Consider the following 21,118-nt stretch of genomic DNA (forward strand, 5'->3'; position numbering starts at 1 on the left):
TTTTACTCTTCACTTTTAGGTCCATATTTAATCAGTGCGATGTATTGTGGCGTACACCAATGCTCGTTACGGTACCACAGCAGTGTAGATTTTCCTGTGCACCTCTATGAGGAAGAATCCACAATGCTGGTGCAAAATGCTGACTGAGCTTCTAATCTAAATAGGGTTCAAAGATTGTCCTTAACACATCTCAAACCGGATCCTAAGAGCTGGCAAATTAACTGCATCCCCTCAAGGAATACATCTGTATTCCCGGCGGACGGGATGCCGGCTGTCAGTATCCCGACAGCAACAATTTGGCCTCCAGAATGCCGACAGCGGGGCAAGCACAAAGAGGCCCCTTGCAGGCCTTCTACGCTCACCATGCTGTGGGCATGCTGGAGAGCACAGGTTCTATTCCCACTCTATGGGTGTCGGGGACACCCACAGAGTGGGAGTAGCCCCTGTGCGCCGGTGATTCCGGCATCGGTATCCTGACTGCCGGGATCCGGACAGCCGGCAAATGAACTACATCTCCTCAAGGCTGTCCTTACAAGAAGTACCAGGCGGTGATGCTCATGACCACTACTGGGAATGCTATAAAAGACATAAAGCAGAGCCATGACAGAAAGTGTGTAAAGACAAGGCCATTCACTTCAATTTGGTATTAACACTGTTAAATTGGCCCTACCAAGCGGCTTTAAAGAAAAAAAAGTAATATACAATTTCAATTTAGCGCAGTGATTCTCAAACTCGGTCCTCAGGTCCCCACACAGTGCATGTTTTGCAGGTCACCCAGCAGGTGCACAGGTGTATTAATTACCCGCTGACATTTTAAAACGTCCACAAGTGGAGCTAATTATTTCACTTGTGATTCTGTGAGACCTGCAAAACATGCACCGTGTGGGGTCCTGAGGACCGAGTTTGAGAACCTGTGCATTAGCTCATCAGAGACAGCTAAATAACTATAAAGGGAAACCATGGACAACTCATTATTATTACATCCACAACACAGCTCACATGTGGCACTGTATGAGCACCTGCCCTGCCAGTTACACCATTATGGTGAATTTCAGTTCTCCATCCAAGCACTTAGTGATCTGATCTGATCAGACACTGACACCTCACTATTTGACCCCAGCACCACACACACTGGCCACTGTAAGCATACAGCACATATGGTGCATCAGTCAGTAACACAGGGTATTCGCACTCGCAGTGCACTGCCACTGTGGTGTGGTACCAGGACACTATGAGGGTCTCTGGGGGGGCCCCGGGTACTGACCGTAGATCATAGCCAGGCCGGTCTCATGGAGGAAGCGGAACCTGCGGTGCTTGAAGAGCCAGATGGTGAGGATGGTGAGGGTGAGCAGCAGGATGAAGATCAGCAGGTTGACGCTGTCCTGCCGGTGGCTGGCCTCCACCTGCTTCTCCGTCACTATTTCCTCCATGGCGCTGTCCTCCGCCCTGCTCAGGCCTAGTGCCGTGACCAACAGCAACAGCACGGTCGCCCCCCTCCTTCTACACCGGGAGCCCAGCAACACCGTGCCGCACGCCGCCATGACAGGGGCCGGTCTGCCTGGGAAAGTCCTCCCAGGGAATGAGTCAGGGAACCGCGACTGCCCGCCTACCGGAGGTGGAACTCTGGCTCTCCCATTCACTGCCGCCTACCCCTCCGGAGGAGGGGGTCTGTCTGTGGGTGTGCCCGAGCGTCCCTGTCTGTCGGGTGGGCACGCATTGTACTAGTGCCCTGTCTGGTGGTGGGCAGTGCGGTGTCCCCAGTCTGGTGGTGGGCAGTGTAGTGTTACTGTCTGTGTAGTGTCACCTGTCTGATTGTGGGCAGTGCAGTGTCCCCTATCTGGTGCTGGGCAGTGTAGGGTCCCCTGTCTGATGGGCAGTGCAGTGTCCCCTGTCTGGTGGTGACGGGCAGTGCAGTCTCCCCTGTCTGGTGGTGGTGGGCAGTGTAGTGTTTCCCTGTCTGGTGGTGGGTAGTGCAGTGTCCCCTGTCTGGTGAGCAGTGCGGTGTCCCCTGTCTGGTGGTGGGCAGTGCAGTGTTCCCTGTCTGGTGGAGGACACGGTCGTTAGGGTGACACAGCTTAGGTCAACAGTCATTAGGTCGACCACTGAAGGTCGACATGGTCAATAGGTCAACATGGCCATTAGGTCGACATGTACTAGGTCCACACGTCAAAAGGTCGACATGAGTTTTTAAAAAAAAAATCCATACTTGAGGATCCACACGGACTACGACTGGAACGGTAACCTTGCCCGAAGCATGGCGAGCGAAGCACTAATTGGGGTTGCCCGTCACTTTCCGAAGAAAATGACACCAAAAACTCATGTCGACCTTTTCACCTGTTGACCTAGTACATGTCGACCTAATGCCCATGTCTACCTTCAGTGGTCGACCTAAGTTGGGTCGACCCATACCCGTCTGGTAGTGGGCAGGGCAGTGTAGTGTCACCTGTCTGATGGGCAGTGTAGTGTCACCTGTCTGATGGGCAGTGTAGTGTCCCCTGTCTGGTAGTGGGCAGTGTAGTGTCCCCTGTCTGGTGGTGGTGGGCAGTGTAGTCTCCCCTGCCTGGTGGTGGGCAGTGTAGTGTCCCCTGTCTGGTGGTGGTGGGCAGTGTAGTGTCCCCTGTCTGGTGGTGATGGGCAGTGTAGTGTGTCCCCTGTCCGGTGGTGGTGGGCAGTGCAGTGTCCCCTGTCTGGTGTTGAGCAGTGCAGTCTCCCCTGCCTGGTGGTGGGCAGTGTACTCTCCCCTGCCTGGTGGTGGGCAGTGTAGCGTCCCCTGTCTGGTGGGGGTGGGCAGTGTAGTGTGTCCCCTGTCCGGTGGTGTTGGGCAGTGCAGTGTCCCCTGTCTGGTGGTGGGCAGTGTAGTGTGTCCCCTGTCCGGTGGTGTTGGGCAGTCAGTGCAGTGTCCCCTGTCTGGTGGTGGGTAGTGTAGTCTCCCCTGTCTGGTGGTGAGCAGTGCACTGTCCCCTGTCTGGTGGTGGTGGGCAGTGTAGTGTGTCCCTTGTCTGGTGGTGGTGGGCAGTGCAGTCTCCCCTGTCTGGTGGTGGGCAGTGCAGTGTCCCCTGTCTGGTGGTGGGCAGTGTTCCTTGTCTGGTGGAGAGCAGTGCACTGTCCCCTGTCTGGTGGTGGTGGGCAGTGTAGTGTGTCCCCTGTCTGGTGGTGGTGGTGGTGGGCAGTGTAGTGTGTCCCCTGTCTGGTGGTGGTGGGCAGTGCAGTGTCCCCTGTCTGGTGGTGGGCAGTGTTCCTTGTCTGGTGGAGAGCAGTGCACTGTCCCCTGTCTGGTGGTGGTGGGCAGTGTAGTGTGTCCCCTGTCTGGTGGTGGTGGTGGTGGGCAGTGTAGTGTGTCCCCTGTCTGGTGGTGGTGGGCAGTGCAGTGTCCCCTGTCTGGTGGTGGTGGGCAGTGCAGTCTCCCCTGTGTGGTGGTGAGCAGTGCAGTGTCCCCTGTCTGGTGGTGGTGGGCAATGTAGTCTCCCCTGTCTGGTGGTGGTGGGCAGTGCAGTCTCCCCTGTCTGGTGGTGGTGGGCAGTGCAGTCTCCCCTGTCTGGTTTGGACCGTTGTGACGTTGTCTGCCTGGTGGGCACGCACTGTATAGTGTCCCTATGTGGTGGCAGTACAGTGTCCCTATCTGGACATAAATAAAGTACTAGCATTAGGATCTAGCGTCTGCCGTAGTGGCAGGTGACAACCACAATATGGCGTCCAGACGTGCATGATTGGTTGGCGTACGTGGTGTGTAGCCAGACGTCGGCGCAGCAATTAGACATCACCGCTAGCGCCCGCCGGCTGCTGCTGCTGCTGTATCGGGGAGTGGAGGCGCTCAGGAACATGGCGTCTTCTATCTGGAAAGGGCTGGTCGGTGTCGGGCTCTTTGCCCTGGCACACGCCGCTTTCTCAGCTGCTCAGCGTAAGTTTTCGCCCTTGAGGTCTCCGTGTAGTGCTGGCAGGAAGGTCAGAATGGGCGGCTTCAATGTGTCAGGCCCTCCCGGCCAGGGGGCGGCCCAGCTGATTTAACCCGAGGAGGGTAATATACACCCGGCCACCACATACAGCCCGGTACAGGTGCAGGAACACATACATGGGTGTCAGAGGACCTAGCTGCACACTGTCACCTCTGTGTGATCAATGGGGACATCTTCCTTCTACACATGACGGCATATTGATGTATGAGGAGGAATCACACACACTGCCTCTCATATACTATAAGCAGCACTTCCCATTCATGTTCTAATACACCATTGGAAAATATAAATACAATATCTGAATATGGAATGCCACTTGTTTGAAGGTAGCATACATAATGATGCTAGAATAGTATATGGGCAGGTTTAAGTATTATTTATTATGAATGCCTTTTCTCTTTCGTCCTAGAGGATTCTGTGGTCCACATTTGTACCATGGGGTATAGATGTATCCACTAGGAGCCATTGGCACTTTAAGAGTTTGAGAGTGTGGGCTGGCTCCTCCCTCTATACCCCTCCTACCAGACTCAGTTTAGAAAATGTGCCTGGAGGAGCCGGTCACGGCTAGGGGAGCTCTACAGAGTTTCTCTAGTGAAAGTTTTTTTTAAAGTTTATTATTTTACAGGGAGGTTGTTGTCAATAGCCTCCCTGCTTCGTGGGACTAAGAGAGGGAGTAGTGTCCGCCCTGCGAGGTCTGAACCACTATCTCCGCTGACAGTACACTGAGCTCCTGAGGGGATCGAACGTTCCTGCCACAGGGGTTCGCTCACCCCAGCAGCATGTCGCCACCCCCTTACAGAGCCAGAAGATCAGTGGCGAGTTAGTCACCGGCCCCCCTAGCAAGCGGGGAGCCGGTGTGAAGACAGCGGCAACAGGGTATGGAGCACAGTACTGACTGTGCTCCGGGGCTCAGCGGTACATGGTGCGGTGCTGTGAGGGGCGCCCTGAGCCAGCGCCTACACCCTACACTGACCTCCAAGCCTGTCGGGGTCCCAGGATCACTGCCAGCACAATTCCTTAGGCCAGTATAATCTTCAGAAGAGCGGGAAGACAGCGCCATGTAAGGAGCCGGAGCTTCTCCTCAGAACGGACCCAGCAGCGTTCAGCGGCATTTTCCTACCTGCAGAAGCGCTGTCAATAAGAGCTGTCCCTCCACATTAACTCCAGCTATCTGTTACGGTACCAGGGGGTTGTAGAAGGGGGGAAGGGGGGGGGAGAGGCTGTGTACAGACTGTGTAACCTATTAAGGTACACAGTCACTGCTGGTTTAGGGTCTCCCTATACCTGGAAAGCGCTGTGTGTGGGCTGGCTCCAATCTCTGTGTCTCTTGCCATTCTTGGGGCTGAAACTCTGTCTGTCCTCCCCTGTGTGTGTGTGGGGAGTGTCTGTGGTCTCCATTAAGCTATGTCTAGGGACTCTGTGTCATATGCTGCAGAGGACATGTCCTCTCAGGATGATCCTTTCCATGTAATCAGGATTGCACTGTGTTAGCGCAGATACCAGCAAGGGAGCCTGAGTGGTTATCCTTTATTAAATCTATGATTTCTCAGATTTCTACTAGGGTTGCACAGAATTAATCTGCAACTTGGGTTTTACAGAACTCTATGGCAGTTTGGTCCGGTTCTGTTACCTCAGGACCCCCTACTGTATGTTCCCACAAACGTGCTCTTGCACAGATTATGCAATATGACACGGATACCGACTCTGACATGGCAGACAGTGATGGGGATCTGCTGAGGGGGGTGGGATCTCTTGCAAAAGGGGTGCAGTTGATGATAGAGGTCATTAGAGATGTGTTGAATATTGCTGATACAACACCTGAGCAGGTTGAGGAGGCTTACTTCACTGACAATAAGAAAGCCTCACTAACCTTCCCTGCGTCTAAAGAATGAAATGCTATATTTGAGAGAGCATGGAAAAACCCGGAGAAAAAATTCCAGATCCCAAGAAGGGTTCTGGTTGCTTTCCCCTTCCCTGAGGATAGGAAAAAATGGGAAAACCCCACCCATAGTTGACGCGTCTGTGTCCAGACTCTCAAAAAAGGTGGTTTTACCTGTTCCAGGATCTACCAAGTTAAAGGAACCGGCTGATCGCAAGATTGACACTACGCTCAAATCCACATACACTGCTTCAGGAGCGATACTGCTTCCTACTATTGCTGTGCATGGATTTCCAAAGCTATAGTAAAGTGGCCAGGCACGTTACTTGAGGATTTGGATACAATGGATAAAAGTGATGTTGAATTGTTTTTAAGTAACATTCAGGATTCTGCAGGTTTTATGGTGGAATCCATGAAAGACCTGGGTTCCATGGCTGCAGGGAAACCTTCCATGTCTGTTTCAGCTCGCAGGGGACTTTGGCTGCGCCAGTGGTCTGCCGACGTGGAATCCAGAAGAGGTGTGGATACCCTACCCTACACAGGTCAGGCTCTCTTTGGGGAAGCGTTGGATGCGTGGATTTCCACGGCTACAGCGGGTAAGTGTCCTTTTCTTCCCTCAGCTGCACTTGCTATAAAGAAGCTTTTTTCTTCAGCTGCATCACAGTCCTTTCGGGCTGCTAAAACAAGAAAGGCCAAGCCGTCCAACACCTTCTTCCATTTTGAACTTAAAATCACTAAATCCCTTTCTGAGGGAGTTCAAGTTCAAAATGGAGTCTCTGAGGGCTGTGATATCAGGACTGGAAGAGGGGGAATTCCTGGTATCCCTAGATATCAAGGATGTGTACCTCCACATTCCGATTTGGCCGCTGCATCAAGCTTATCTCGGATTCGTACTGTTGGACAGTCATTTTCAATTCCAGGCACTGCCATTCGGCCTCGCCACAGCACTGAGGGTATTCACCAAGGTGATGGCAGAAATGATGGTTCTCCTCCGCAGACAGGGGGTGAACATAATTCCATATCTGAACAATCTGCTGATAAAGGCATCGTCCAAGGAGAAGATGTTACAGTCCATTGTTCTCACAACTCATCTACTCAGAGAACACGGTTGGATCCTGAATCTTCCAAAATCACATTTGGAGCCGACCAGGAGGTTGTCTTTTCTGGGGATGATCCTCGACACAGAAGTGCAGAGGGTGTTTCTTCCGGATGAGAAAGCGTTGGTGATACAAACAATGGTCCAGGATGTCTTGAAGCCAGCCCGGGTTACGGTTCATCAGTGCATTGGCCTTCTGGGGAAGATGGTGGCCTCTTACTAGGCTCTGCAGTACGGGAGGTTTCATGCTCTGCCCTTCCAACTGGATCTCCTAGACAAGTGGTCGGGGTCTAATCTTCACATGTGCCAGAGAATACGTCTGTCGCCAAAGGCCAGGATTTCACTCCTCTGGTGGCTTCAATTACCTCACCTCCTGGAGGGCCGCAGGTTCGGGATTCAGGACTGGATCCTTCTAACCATGGATGCAAGTCTCCGGGGCTGGGGTGAAGTCACTGAGGGGAAAACCTTCCAAGGAAGGTGGTCAAGTCTGGAAGCCGGCCTACCAATAAACATTCTGGAACTAAGAGCCGTCTACAACGGTCTTCTCCAATCGGCCCATCTTCTGCGAGATCGAGCCATTCAAGTGCAGTCGGACAATGTAACGACGGTGGCTTACATGAACCGACATAGTGGAACAAAGAGCAGAGCTGCAATGTCAGAGGTAACAAGAATCATCCTCTGGGCAGAAAAACACGCGTTGCCGCTGTCAGCAATCTTCATTCCGGGAGTAGACAACTGGTAAGCGGACTTCCTCAGCAGACATAATCTCCATCCAGGAGAGTGGGGACTCCATCCGGAGGTGTTCAGGGAGGTAACAGATCTTTGGGGTGTACCTCAAATAGACATGATGGCCTCTCGTCTCAACAAGAAGCTTCGGCGGTATTGTTCCAGGTCGAGGGACCCGCAAGCCGTGGCGGTTGACGCCCTAGTGACTCCGTGGGTGTTCCAGTCGGTGTACGTGTTTCCTCCACTTCCACTCATTCCATAAGGAGAACAAGAGTTCAGGCAATCCTCATTGCTCCGGACTGGCCAAGAAGGGCTTGGTACGTGGATCTACTACTAGAATAGCCGAGGCCTCTTCGGGAGGACCAGCTGCAGCAGGGGCCGTTCACCTATCGACTTACCACGGCTACGTTTGACGGCATGGAGTTTGAACGCCAGATATTAGCACGGAAGGGCATTCCGAACCAGGTTATTCCTACCCTGATACAGAATAGGAAAGGAGTAACGTCTAAACATTACCATCGTATTTGGAAAAAATATGTATCTTGGTGCGAGTCCAAGAGGTTCCCTATGGTGGAGTTTCAACTGAGACGTTTTCTCCTTTTCCTGCAAGCAGGTGTGGATATGGGCCTGAGGTTGGGGTCCATAAAGGTCCAGATTTCGGCTCTATCCATTTTCTTCCAGAAACAGTTGGCTTCTCTACCTGAGGTTCAGACTTTTCTGAAAGGGGTTCTGCATATCCCGCCTCCATTTGTGCCGCCTACGGCACCCTGGGATTTTAATGTGGTGTTGCAGTTTCTCCAATCGGATTGGTTTGAGCCTTTGCCGGAGTTTTTCTCACATGGAAGGCTGTCACTTTGTTGGCCTTAGCTTCTGCTAGACGTGTGTCGGAGTTGGGGGCTTTGTCCTGTAAGAGTCCCTACTTGATCTTCCATGAAGATAGAGCTGAACTCCGGACACGTCAGCAGTTTCTTCCAAAAGTTGTGTCGGCATTTCATATCAACCAACATAATTGTGGTGCCAGTGGCTACTGACTCCTCAAAGTCCTTGGATGTTGTAAGGGCTCTGAAGATCTATGTGAAGAGGACTGCTCGTCACAGGAAATTGGATTCTCTGTTTGTCATGTATGATCCCAAGAAAATTGGGTGTCCTGCTTCTAAGCAGACTATCTGTTGCTGGATCAGGTTCACTATCCAGCATGCGTATTCTACGGCAGGATTGCCGTGTCCTAAGTCTGTTAAGGCCCACTCTACTCGTAAGGTGGGTTTTTCCTGGGCGGTTGCCCGGGGTGTCTCGGCTTTACAGCTTTGCCGAGCAGCTACTTGGTTGGGGTCGAACACGTTCGCAATGTTCTACAAGTTCGATACTTTGGCCTCTGAGGACCTACAGTTTGGTCGGTCAGTTCTGCAGGAGCCTCCGCGCTATCCCTCTCGTTCTGGGAGCTTTGGTACATCCCCATGGTACTAATGTGGACCCCAGCATCCTCTAGGACGTAAGAGAAAATAGGATTTTAATTGCCTACTGGTAAATCCTTTTCTCGTAGTGCGTAGAGGATGCTGGGCGCCCGCCCAGCGCTTTGTTTTCCTGCAGCGATTTTCTGGTACAGTACAACTTTTGTTTTTAGTTAAGTACTGCATTGTTACTCGGTAAGTACTGTTTCAGTGGTTGCTGAGTTTCCAAGCTTGTCCGCTTGGTTTGCCTTATGTGTGTGAGCTGGTATGAATCTCGCCACTATCTGTGTTAAATCCTTCTTTCGAAGATGTCCGTCTCCTCGGGCACAGTTTCTAGACTGAGTCTGGTAGGAGGGGCATAGAGGGAGGAGCCAGCCCACACTCTCAAATTCTTAAAGTGCCAATGGCTCCTAGTGGACCCGTCTATACCCCATGGTACCAATGTGGACCCCAGCATCCTCTACGGACTACGAGAAAAGGATTTACCGGTAGGTAACCAAAATCCTATTTTCTTCCAGATCGTTCTTACATGCGATTGACTGAAAAGGAAGATGAGACATTACCTATAGATGTAAGTTGGTTTTTATTTTAGAGATGTTATTTGTCTCAAAGATAACATAACCGTATATATTCAATAATGCTGTCAATCAGGAATCCAAAGTAGAGAATACAGGTGAAAAAGGGTGGTATAAATAAAATTGGGAGATTATCTGCAGCAAATGTATTTTGACTCTTTGGGTGGGATTCAATTCTTTTCACCCCTTTCCACACTCGTTCTGTTTCTGACCTCAGGGACGTTGTATCATTATTTCAGCTCTCTACCCCCGGAATAGTGAGGCACCCAACCCCTTTACACAGTTAACCTGATTACTATGGGCGAAATATGCGCGACAACGGAGATCATTTTAGAAAGGAAATTGGGCGTGATATATCCTTTGAATTTCACCCTTTATTTGTACAGAAATAAGTCTGAACCCCCTGTGTCAGATTCACATAGCAGATTACTTCTACTTGCCACTTTAATACAGATGTGAGTGTACCCGTTGTCTGCGCACGTTCGCTTAAACATTTTGATGAACGTGTCAACATTTAAATTTTTTTAGAAAAATACACTTATAGGTGTGATCTTTCTTAATTGTTTCTAATTTCATTTACTTGCAGATAGTTCTACAAACCTTGCTGGCATTTGTAGTGGCCTGCTATGGCATAGTACATATCGCTGGAGAGTTTAAAGACATGGATGCTACTTCAGAATTAAAAAATAAGTATGTACTTTTATTTATATCATGATGTTGGTATTAACAAGCTCTCATAAGAATCAATGTCAGGCTTGACTTTATTTTCATTTAGCTTTTTTCCTCTGGTTATTTATCTTGTTTAAGGTTAGACAGAAACATCTGCTTTGGGTGCATTGAATCGTCCCTGTCTTTTAAGAGTCGCTATGCTTAGTATGTCATATATAGATAATTGATCTGATTCTTATACCGTTTTCAGATTGCAAACCCGGATCGAACCCAGCTCAGACCCTTTCACATTGCAGTTTCGAACCGGGTTATTCCCGGTTGATGCCGTTCACACTGAACCCGAGTCAACCATGTTAAACACTGTAATGTGATTTAAAATGGACTTTTCCCTGACGTCCTAGTGGATGCTGGGAACTCCGTAAGGACCATGGGGAATAGCGGCTCCGCAGGAGACTGGGCACAAAAGTAAAAGCTTTAGGACTACCTGGTGTGCACTGGCTCCTCCCCCTATGACCCTCCTCCAAGCCTCAGTTAGATTTTTGTGCCCGAACGAGAAGGGTGCACACTAGGTGGCTCTCCTGAGCTGCTTAGTGAAAAAGTTTAAGTATAGGTTTTTTTATTTTCAGTGAGTCCTGCTGGCAACAGGTTCACTGCACCGAGGGACTAAGGGGAGAAGAAGCGAACTCACCTGCGTGCAGAGTGGATTGGGCTTCTTAGGCTACTGGACATTAGCTCCAGAGGGACGATCACAGGCCCAGCCATGGATGGGTCCCAGAGCCGCGCCGCCGGCCCCCTTACAGAGCCAGAAGACTGAAGAGGTCCGGGAAATCGGCGGCAGAAGACGTCCTGTCTTCAATAAGGTAGCGCACAGCACCGCAGCTGTGCGCCATTGCTCTCAGCACACTTCACACTCCGGTCACTGAGGGTGCAGGGCGCTGGGGGGGGGCGCCCTGAGACGCAATAAAAACACCTTAGATGGCAAAAAATACATCACATATAGCTCCTGGGCTATATGGATGCATTTAACCCCTGCCAGTTTTTCCTTAAAAAAGCGGGAGAAAGGCCGCCGAGAAGGGGGCGGAGCCTATCTCCTCAGCACACAAGCGCCATTTTCCCTCACAGCTCCGCTGGAAGGACGTCTCCCTGACTCTCCCCTGCAGTCCTGCACTACAGAAACAGGGTAAAACAAGAGAGGGGGGGCACTAATTTGGCAGATTAATCAATACAGCAGCTATATAAGGGAAAAACACTTCTATAACACTTCCCTGTATATATATATATAGCGCTCTGGTGTGTGCTGGCAAACTCTCCCTCTGTCTCCCCAAAGGGCTAGTGGGGTCCTGTCCTCTATCAGAGCATTCCCTGTGTGTGTGCTGTGTGTCGGTACGTTGTGTCGACATGTATGAGGAGGAAAATGGTATGGAGGCGGAGCAATTGCCTGTAATAGTGATGTCACCCCCTAGGGAGTCGACACCTGACTGGATGGTCTTATGGAAGGAATTACGTGATAGCGTCAGCACTTTACAAAAGACTGTTGACGACATGAGACAGCCGGCAAATCAGTTAGTATCTGTCCAGGCGTCTCAAACACCGTCAGGGGCTCTAAAGCGCCCGTTACCTCAGATGGTCGACACGGACACTGACTCCAGTGTCGACGGTGAGAAAACAAACGTATTTTCCAGTAGGGCCACACGTTACATGATCACGGCAATGAAGGAGGTTTTGAACATTTCTGATGCTACAAGTACCACAAAAAAGGGTATTATGTGGGGTGTGAAAAAACTACCCGTAGTTTTTCCTGAATCAGATGAATTAAATGAGGTGTGTGATGAAGCGTGGGTTTCCCCCTATAAAAAACTAATTTCTAAAAAATTATTGGCATTATACCCTTTCCCGCCAGAGGTTAGGGCGCGTTGGGAAACACCCCCTAGGGTAGATAAGGCGCTCACACGCTTATCAAAACAAGTGGCGTTACCGTCTCCTGATACGGCCGCCCTCAAGGAGCCAGCTGATAGGAAGCTGGAAAATATCCTAAAAAGTATATACACACATACTGGTGTTATACTGCGACCAGCAATCGCCTCAGCCTGGATGTGCAGTGCTGGGGTGGCTTGGTCGGATTCCCTGACTGAAAATATTGATACCCTGTACAGGACAGTATATTATTGACTATAGAGCATTTAAAGGATGCATTTCTATATATGCGAGATGCACAGAGGGATATTTGCACTCTGGCATCAAGAGTAAGTGCGCTGTCCATTTCTGCCAGAAGAGGGTTATGGACGCAACAGTGGTTTGGTGATGCGGATTCCAAACGGCATATGGAAGTATTGCCGTATAAAGGGGAGGAGTTATTTGGGGTCGGTCTATCGGACCTGGTGGCCACGGCAACGGCTGGGAAATCCACCTTTTTACCCCAGGTCACCTCTCAGCAGAAAAAGACACCGTCTTTTCAGGCTCAGTCCTTTCGTCCCCATAAGGGCAAGCGGGCAAAAGGCCACTCATATCTGCCCCGGGGCAGAGGAAGGGGAAAAAGACTGCAGCAGGCAGCCTCTTCCCAGGAACAGAAGCCCTCCCCCGCTTCTGCCAAGTCCTCAGCATGACGCTGGGGCCTTACAAGCGGACTGAGGTACGGTGGGGGGTCGTCTCAAGAATTTCAGCGCGCAGTGGGCTCACTCGCAAGTGGACCCCTGGATCCTGCAGGTAGTATCTCAGGGGTACAAATTGGAATTCGAGACGTCTCCCCCTCGCCGGTTCCTGAAGTCTACTTTACCAACGTCTCCCTCCGACAGGGAGGCGGTATTGGAAGCCATTCACAAGCTGTATTCCCAGCAGGTGATAATCAAGGTACCCCTCCTACAACAAGGAAAGGGGTATTATTCCACGCTGTTTGTGGTACCGAAGCCGGACGGCTCGGTAAGACCTATTTTAAATCTGAAATCCTTGAACACTTACATACAAAGGTTCAAATTCAAGATGGAGTCACTCAGAGCAGTGATAGCGAACCTGGAAGAAGGGGACTATATGGTGTCTCTGGACATCAAGGATGCTTACCTCCATGTCCCAATTTGCCCTTCTCACCAAGGGTACCTCAGGTTTGTGGTACAGAACTGTCACTATCAGTTTCAGACGCTGCCGTTTGGATTGTCCACGGCACCCCGGGTCTTTACCAAGGTAATGGCCGAAATGATGATTCTTCTTCGAAGAAAAGGCGTCTTAATTATCCCTTACTTGGACGATCTCCTGATAAGGGCAAGGTCCAGAGAACAGTTAGAGGTCGGAGTAGCACTATCTCAAGTAGTACTACGACAGCACGGGTGGATTCTAAATATTCCAAAATCGCAGCTGATTCCGACGACACGTCTGCTGTTCCTAGGGATGATTCTGGACACAGTACAGAAAAAGGTGTTTCTCCCGGAGGAGAAAGCCAGGGAGTTATCCGAGCTAGTCAGGAACCTCCTAAAACCAGGCCAAGTGTCAGTGCATCAATGCACAAGGGTCCTGGGAAAAATGGTGGCTTCTTACGAAGCGATTCCATTCGGCAGATTCCACGCAAGAACTTTTCAGTGGGATCTGCTGGACAAATGGTCCGGATCGCATCTTCAGATGCATCAGCGGATAACCCTGTCTCCAAGGACAAGGGTGTCTCTCCTGTGGTGGTTGCAGAGTGCTCATCTTCTAGAGGGCCGCAGATTCGGCATTCAGGACTTGGTCCTGGTGACCACGGATGCCAGCCTGAGAGGCTGGGAAGCAGTCACACAGGGAAGAAATTTCCAGGGCTTGTGGTCAAGCATGGAAACGTCATTTCACATAAATATCCTGGAACTAAGGGCCATTTACAATGCCCTAAGTCAAGCAAGGCCTCTGCTTCAGGGTCAGCCGGTGTTGATCCAGTCGGACAACATCACGGCAGTCGCCCACGTAAACAGACAGGGCGGCACAAGAAGCAGGAGGGCAATGACGGAAGTTGCAAGGATTCTTCGCTGGGCGGAAAATCATGTGATAGCACTGTCAGCAGTGTTCATTCCGGGAGTGGACAACTGGGAAGCAGACTTCCTCAGCAGACACGACCTCCACCCGGGGGAGTGGGGACTTCACCCAGAAGTCTTCCACATGATTGTGAACCGTTGGGAAAAACCAAAGGTGGACATGATGGCGTCCCGCCTTAACAAAAAACTAGACAGATATTGCGCCAGGTCAAGGGACCCTCAGGCAATAGCTGTGGACGCTCTGGTAACACCGTGGGTGTACCAGTCAGTGTATGTGTTCCCTCCTCTGCCTCTCATACCCAAGGTACTGAGAATCATAAGAAGGAGAGGAGTAAGGACTATACTCGTGGCTCCGGATTGGCCAAGAAGGACTTGGTACCCGGAACTTCAAGAGATGCTCACGGAGGACCCGTGGCCTCTACCTCTAAGAAAGGACCTGCTCCAGCAGGGACCCTGTCTGTTCCAAGACTTACCGCGGCTGCGTTTGACGGCATGGCGGTTGAACGCCGGATCCTGAAGGAAAAAGGCATTCCGGATGAAGTCATCCCTACCCTGATCAAAGCCAGGAAGGATGTAACCGTGCAACATTATCACCGTATTTGGCGTAAATATGTTGCGTGGTGTGAGGCCAGGAAGGCCCCTACAGAGGAATTTCAACTGGGTCGTTTCCTGCATTTCCTGCAAACAGGACTGTCTATGGGCCTAAAATTAGGGTCCATTAAGGTTCAAATTTCGGCCCTGTCGATTTTCTTCCAGAAAGAACTGGCTTCAGTTCCTGAAGTTCAGACGTTTGTCAAGGGGGTACTGCATATACAGCCTCCTTTTGTGCCTCCAGTGGCACCTTGGGATCTCAATGTAGTTTTGGGGTTCCTAAAATCACATTGGTTTGAACCACTCACCACTGTGGACTTAAAATATCTCACATGGAAAGTGGTAATGCGGTTAGCCCTGGCTTCAGCCAGGCGTGTCTCAGAATTGGCGGCTTTATCCTATAAAAGCCCTTACCTAATTTTTCATACGGACAGGGCAGAATTGAGGACTCGTCCTCAATTTCTCCCTAAGGTGGTTTCAGCGTTTCACTTGAACCAGCCTATTGTGGTACCTGCGGCTACTAGGGACTTGGAGGACTCCAAGTTGCTGGACGTAGTCAGGGCCCTGAAAATATGTTTCCAGGACGGCTGGAGTCAGAAAATCTGACTCGCTGTTTATCCTGTATGCACCCAACAAGCTGGGTGCTCCTGCTTCTAAGCAGACTATTGCTCGTTGGATTTGTAGTACAATTCAGCTTGCACATTCTGTGGCAGGCCTGCCACAGCCAAAATCTGTAAAAGCCCATTCCACAAGGAAAGTGGGCTCATCTTGGGCGGCTGCCCGAGGGGTCTCGGCTTTACAACTTTGCCGAGCAGCCACTTGGTCAGGGGCAAACACGTTTGCTAAATTCTACAAATTTGATACCCTGGCTGAGGAGGACCTGGAGTTTGCTCATTCGGTGCTGCAGAGTCATCCGCACTCTCCTGCCCGTTTGGGAGCTTTGGTATAATCCCCATGGTCCTTACGGAGTTCCCAGCATCCACTAGGACGTCAGAGAAAATAAGAATTTACTTACCGATAATTCTATTTCTCGTAGTGGATGCTGGGCGCCCATCCCAAGTGCGGATTGTCTGCAATACTTGTACATAGTTATTGTTACAAAAATCGGGTTATTATTGTTGTGAGCCATTTTTTCAGAGGCTCCTGTTATCATGCTGTTAACTGGGTTCAGATCACAGGTTGTACGGTGTGATTGGTGTGGCTGGTATGAGTCTTACCCGGGATTCAAAATCCTTCCTTATTGTGTACGCTCGTCCGGGCACAGTATCCTAACTGAGGCTTGGAGGAGGGTCATAGGGGGAGGAGCCAGTGCACACCAGGTAGTCCTAAAGCTTTTACTTTTGTGCCCAGTCTCCTGCGGAGCCGCTATTCCCCATGGTCCTTACGGAGTTCCCAGCATCCACTACGGACTACGAGAAATAGAATTATCGGTAAGTAAATTCTTATTTTTCTGGCTCACATTGATGAGGTTTCAAAGGAAATAAAAGGAGGGGCTGGAGACTGCTCTGAGCAGACACATATACAGCCAATCAGCACCTTTTTCTGAGACCTGGGTTGAATATCCCGGGTCAGAGTTTTTTGCACTGCACAATGAGCAGAGTGACACGTGTTTAACCCTTCTTTTAACCCGGGTTGAAATGCTTGGCTGCTTGACCTGGGGTATTCACTTTGGTGCTTTCACACTGCACCCCGACCCGGGTCAATCCAGCAGTAACCCGGGCTATTGATGCGATGTGAAAGTGGTGGGAGTTGCATGCCTGGAATGTTACACATTTGGAAATAAAAGCTGGTCTCTGGCTGTATTCAGTGTTTGCCGCTATCCATCTGCTGGTGAAAATGTTTGTCATCAACACCACGCCCTTGCACCAGCCCTGTCCTTAGTGCAAGAAAGTGGACAGATTGTGCTTATGGTTGTCTCTGAATAGCCTGGAAATCCATCAGCATGCTTGCAATACAACCAGAGAACATGCGAGAGCCACAGTAACGCCCAGTCAGTCAAAGGTGGAGATGCGGTGGCTCTAATTTGCATATGCAGGCCCCGGTGCATGTGCAATCTGTTAAAAAATCTCAAGATCAATACACACATGGAATTGCTTGCAGCTCTGAAACAAGCCTAATGTCTGCTACAGACTACCTTGCACATGTGACCATAAAATGGCAAGTAATGATGGCTTCTAGGTAAGGGAAAGTCTTAGGGAAGGTTTTTAAAAAGTCCACAAGAAAATATGCTTAGACATGGTGACTGTGCAGACTTGTGTAGCTGGGAAAATATAAACAATCAACTAGTTTAAGCTGGTTACATGCTGGCAATATATCAGCTGTTTGAGCGAACGCCAGATATATTGCTAGCGGGTTAATGAGCATATACAAATTATATGTCTGTGAACAGTGTTGTTCACACACCTATTGCGTCAGCTGTGGCCTATATACGTTTGTGCATTTGGCTGTGTGTACGTAAATTTAAATTCCCGGCCGTGATGCAAGACCGAGACATCGAGTTGCCGATCGGTAAGTGTAAGGTAAGCATCCTGCATTGGTCGATCTGTCAGTACGACGGCGGGTCTGCCAACATCTCGCTGAAGTGTGTACCCAGCTTTAGAGCACTGTTTTTATAAATATTCTATCTTGTGTAAAGGGGGGTACTCACGGAGAGATCCATGCTTAAAATCTAAGCAATCTGACTAGATTGCTACGATTTTAAGCACAGATCACTCGTGTGTAGCCCCCTCAGCGATAGCGATGCGTGGCCCCGCACATCGCTATCGCCGCTGCATGCAGGCCAATCTAGCAGGTCGCTCATTTCTCCCGCTGGGTGAAATGAGCGGCCCCCGTCCTCCCCCCGCATCGCTCAGCACACATCGCGCTGTGCTGAGCGGCGGGAGAGATGTTTGCTGAGCGGTTCGCTCAGCACAGATCTCTCCCGTGTATACTCTCCTTAACTATGGAAAGTAGCTGATGTGCCGCTTTAAACCGGCAAAGGTTTGCTGGTGGAACAATTTACTCCTTTTCACCCTCTTAGGAGTAGAAATTCACATAGGGTCACATGTTCCAGGTTATCCAGTAGGTGTACAGGGACAGTTCACCAACTGTCACATTTTGCAGAGAACAATGGTGATGCTATGTGCATGGCAGGCAGATGTTTGGCCACATAACTCCGAAACGAAGCAACCATTTACAGCGCCAATATTCTGCATATCTACGGACAAAGACATTTAATTTGGTATATGATGTGCCCTGGTCAGACAATGGCATCATAGAAATATGTCACTCATAAAAGTGGTCCTTTCTGTTATTAATATATATATCTTTAACCTGTGTTCTTTAGATGCAGAATGTACTTCCCTTTAATTTGTTTCCACATACGTTAAACATTTAATTAATAATTATAACATCCATTTAAATTTCATAACAGGATGGTCTTTTCTTTATGACCTGGCAAATTAAGGTACAGAATATTGGGGGAACAAAATATATATACTTTTTTTTTTTTTTTTTTTCTTTAATATTTAGGGGCAATCTTATAGACATCCTTGCACACTAATGGTGTCCACTTGCTGATAATATGGCAGTGTGTATGTTCGTGCATTGGGGGTCATTCCGAGTTGTTCGCTCGCAAGCGGATTTTAGCAGATTTGCTCATGCTAAGCCGCCGCCTACTGGGAGTGAATCTTAGCATCTTAAAATTGCGAACGATGTATTCGCAATATTGCGATTACACACCTCGTAGCAGTTTCTGAGTAGCTTCAAACTTACTCGGCATCTGCGAACATTTCAGTGCTTGTCGTTCCTGGTTTGACGTCACAAACACACCCAGCGTTCGCCCAGACACTCCCCCGTTTCTCCGGCCACTCCTGCGTTTTTTCCGGAAACGGTAGCGTTTTTCCCCACACGCCCATAAAACGGCCTGTTTCCGCCCAGTAACACCCATTTCCTGTCAATCACATTACGATCGCCAGAACGATGAAAAAGCCGTGAGTAAAAATCCTAACTGCATAGCAAATTTACTTGTCGCAGTGCGGACATTGCGCATGCGCATTAAGCGGATAATCGCTGCGATGCGAAGATTTTTACCGAGCGAACAACTCGGAATGACCCCCATTGTTAATGATTCTGAGCCTCCTAAAGGTGTCATTTGGAGACTAATCTGTTCTGATCAGCAGCTACATTAGGCCATAAAAGAGCTATGTTTTGTACAAATTGTTGGGTTCAAGACAGTTCTGTAGCACGACCAAATGTGACTAGCTAACGTATGTACTACATAAGCATCTTAAGCTTGTTGGCGCTAATGGCTGTTAAGTCATAGTATGAGATGTATACTTTGGTTGTTATGGAGGAACTAGCTAATACTCCATGACACATTACTTGTGAGAGTTGTACTAGAAGGGGGTTTCCCACATTCATATTCTTCTATTAGTTTGCACATGGCCAATGTAATAAATAGATTACCACCCTACTGTGCTTTTCAACAATGTCTTCATATTATCTGACCCATTTTATGTTGCTCATAAATACAATGTAACCAATTACCTCTAGATACATTTGTTTCCAATGTACTGAGCTCAGCAGCATGACCAAATGAAGTCTTTGCTGATGATGCAATTACTTGGATGAAATGCACACAAAGAAGTCCCAATAATTACAGCAGAGTAGTGAAAACCACAGGATGGTATGTGCAAGCCTTTCAGTATTCTGAAAGAGGGGAAATACCTGCATTTGTCTGAATAATTTTATTTCCCTTTTCTTCCAAGGACATTTGATACGTTAAGGAATCATCCGTCATTTTATATCTTCAATCACCGTGGACGGGTAATGTTCCAGTCCCCTGACACAGAGGATTCTCCACAAAACCCAGCTGTGTTCACGTCCAGTGCGCCACTGAAGCTACGGAAGCTAGAAACAATGCAACGTTAAAAACAACTGATTTTTACAGATGCTTATAGAAGAGAACATTGTAATAACATGGGAGTCTGGGATGTAAACACTTCATTTTTATATATTTTTTTTTTCTTTTTTTTTTTTTTTTTCCTGGGGCAATATTTATATTGATCTTCCAGACTTTATAAAAGGAAAAAAAGAGGACTTTCTTTGTACACTTACTGAAAAGGACTGTATTGTGGACTAGCAATGCACTGTAACTTATTGCTACAATTATGCTGTAAAAGATGTATTTTACCTTTGAAACATTAAATCTAAGCTGCAGCTCAATTCATTTCTCTGTAAGAAGAAAAAAAATATTTTTTTAAATTGGCTTTAATAAAATCATATTATGACTTGGGGTATATTTACTAAAGGGCGGGTTTACAAAAATGGAGGTGTGGCCCATGGCAACCAATCAGATGCCAGCTATTATCTTCTAGAAGGTGCTAGATAAATAAGTAGAATCTGGTTGCTATAGGTAACAACTCCACATTTGTAAATCCACACTTAATTAAATAAAGATACCCCTTTGTGTCTGAAAAGCTGCTATGAAATCGTCTCTAACGCAACAATAAACAAAGAAACATTTCTGCGGCTTAGTGGTCATATATGTGTCATATCGTTGAGCGCGGCACTTACTTTGGGCCACCAGTTGCAGTAAATGTGAGGAGCACTGCTGCTGGAATTTTAGGGATAGTGTAGCAGAACATTCCTAAAAATCTACCTGTAAGTTCCATTCTGGCCTATACATCCCATGTCTGTATGGGGTAGAAGAGTGCAATACACCGTCCCTACTACTACTAATAATGATGATGCCATATTAAATAGATGATGTAACATCAATGTTACCTTTTGGGTTTTGACTGGTGTTTAAAGCAAAACGGTAAAAAAATAGATTTGGGTTTTTTTTTTAAAATGTTCTGTTTCCTTCCAAAACTATCTTTAAATTTGCTGGGCAGCAATTGCAATAAAGTATAATCACCTTATAAGCTTTAGACTGTACACTCATGAGCTGGTAAAGTTTTATAGAGGTAACTGTATTACCCTGCAATATGGGGAAGATACTGCTTCTCCCCCATGTAAGACACTGGCGATGCGGGGACAGTGACAGGCGCTACTGTCCATATCGGTGCTGCTATATAATAGCAGGCCGATATTTGCAATGTTGATGCTGACCGTTCCGACACCTGCAGCTGTCAATTTTGACAGCTGCAAGTGGCGATGCCCATAGACCACAATAGGGACAGAGCTGTCACTGCCTGTAGTGGGTGCCAG

General features: G+C 48.7%; 2 protein-coding genes across 3 annotated transcripts in view; one reads left to right on the forward strand and one right to left on the reverse strand.

Moving 5' to 3' along the window:
- SLC9A6 (solute carrier family 9 member A6) overlaps positions 1 to 2,094 on the reverse strand; it is a 161,570-nt gene extending 159,476 nt beyond the window's left edge. Inside the window, exon 1 of the mRNA XM_063937453.1 lies at positions 1,265 to 2,094. Within this exon, the coding sequence (XP_063793523.1) occupies positions 1,265 to 1,541 (277 nt within the window). The 5' untranslated portion in view covers positions 1,542 to 2,094. The remainder of the gene's footprint in view (positions 1 to 1,264) is intronic.
- Positions 1,232 to 20,131, forward strand: MMGT1 (membrane magnesium transporter 1). Of its 2 annotated transcripts, none has more exons than XM_063937455.1 (4): positions 1,232 to 1,329; positions 9,621 to 9,673; positions 10,264 to 10,367; positions 19,675 to 20,131. In XM_063937455.1, the coding sequence occupies exons 1-4, from the start codon at positions 1,290 to 1,292 to the stop codon at positions 19,835 to 19,837; spliced, it is 360 nt and encodes a 119-aa protein (XP_063793525.1). In that variant the 5' UTR covers positions 1,232 to 1,289; the 3' UTR covers positions 19,838 to 20,131. The 2 variants fall into 2 exon arrangements, with proteins under 2 accessions (XP_063793525.1, XP_063793524.1); XM_063937454.1 differs by lacking the exon at positions 1,232 to 1,329 and adding an exon at positions 3,659 to 3,898.
- Positions 20,132 to 21,118: the final 987 nt, after the last annotated feature.

The sequence above is a fragment of the Pseudophryne corroboree genome, chromosome 8, assembly GCF_028390025.1.
Source record: "Pseudophryne corroboree isolate aPseCor3 chromosome 8, aPseCor3.hap2, whole genome shotgun sequence".
Lineage (NCBI taxonomy): Eukaryota > Metazoa > Chordata > Amphibia > Anura > Myobatrachidae > Pseudophryne > Pseudophryne corroboree.

What these genes read in the sequence shown, in the direction of transcription:
- MMGT1 (XM_063937454.1), top strand. Translation starts at nt 3,820, where the DNA reads ATGGCGTCTTCTATCTGGAAAGGGCTGGTCGGTGTCGGGCTCTTTGCC. An exon ending in CGCTTTCTCAGCTGCTCAGC is followed by an intron (nt 3,899 to 9,620) that starts GTAAGTTTTCGC and finishes ATTTTCTTCCAG; the next exon opens with ATCGTTCTTACATGCGATTG. An exon ending in ATGAGACATTACCTATAGAT is followed by an intron (nt 9,674 to 10,263) that starts GTAAGTTGGTTT and finishes ATTTACTTGCAG; the next exon opens with ATAGTTCTACAAACCTTGCT.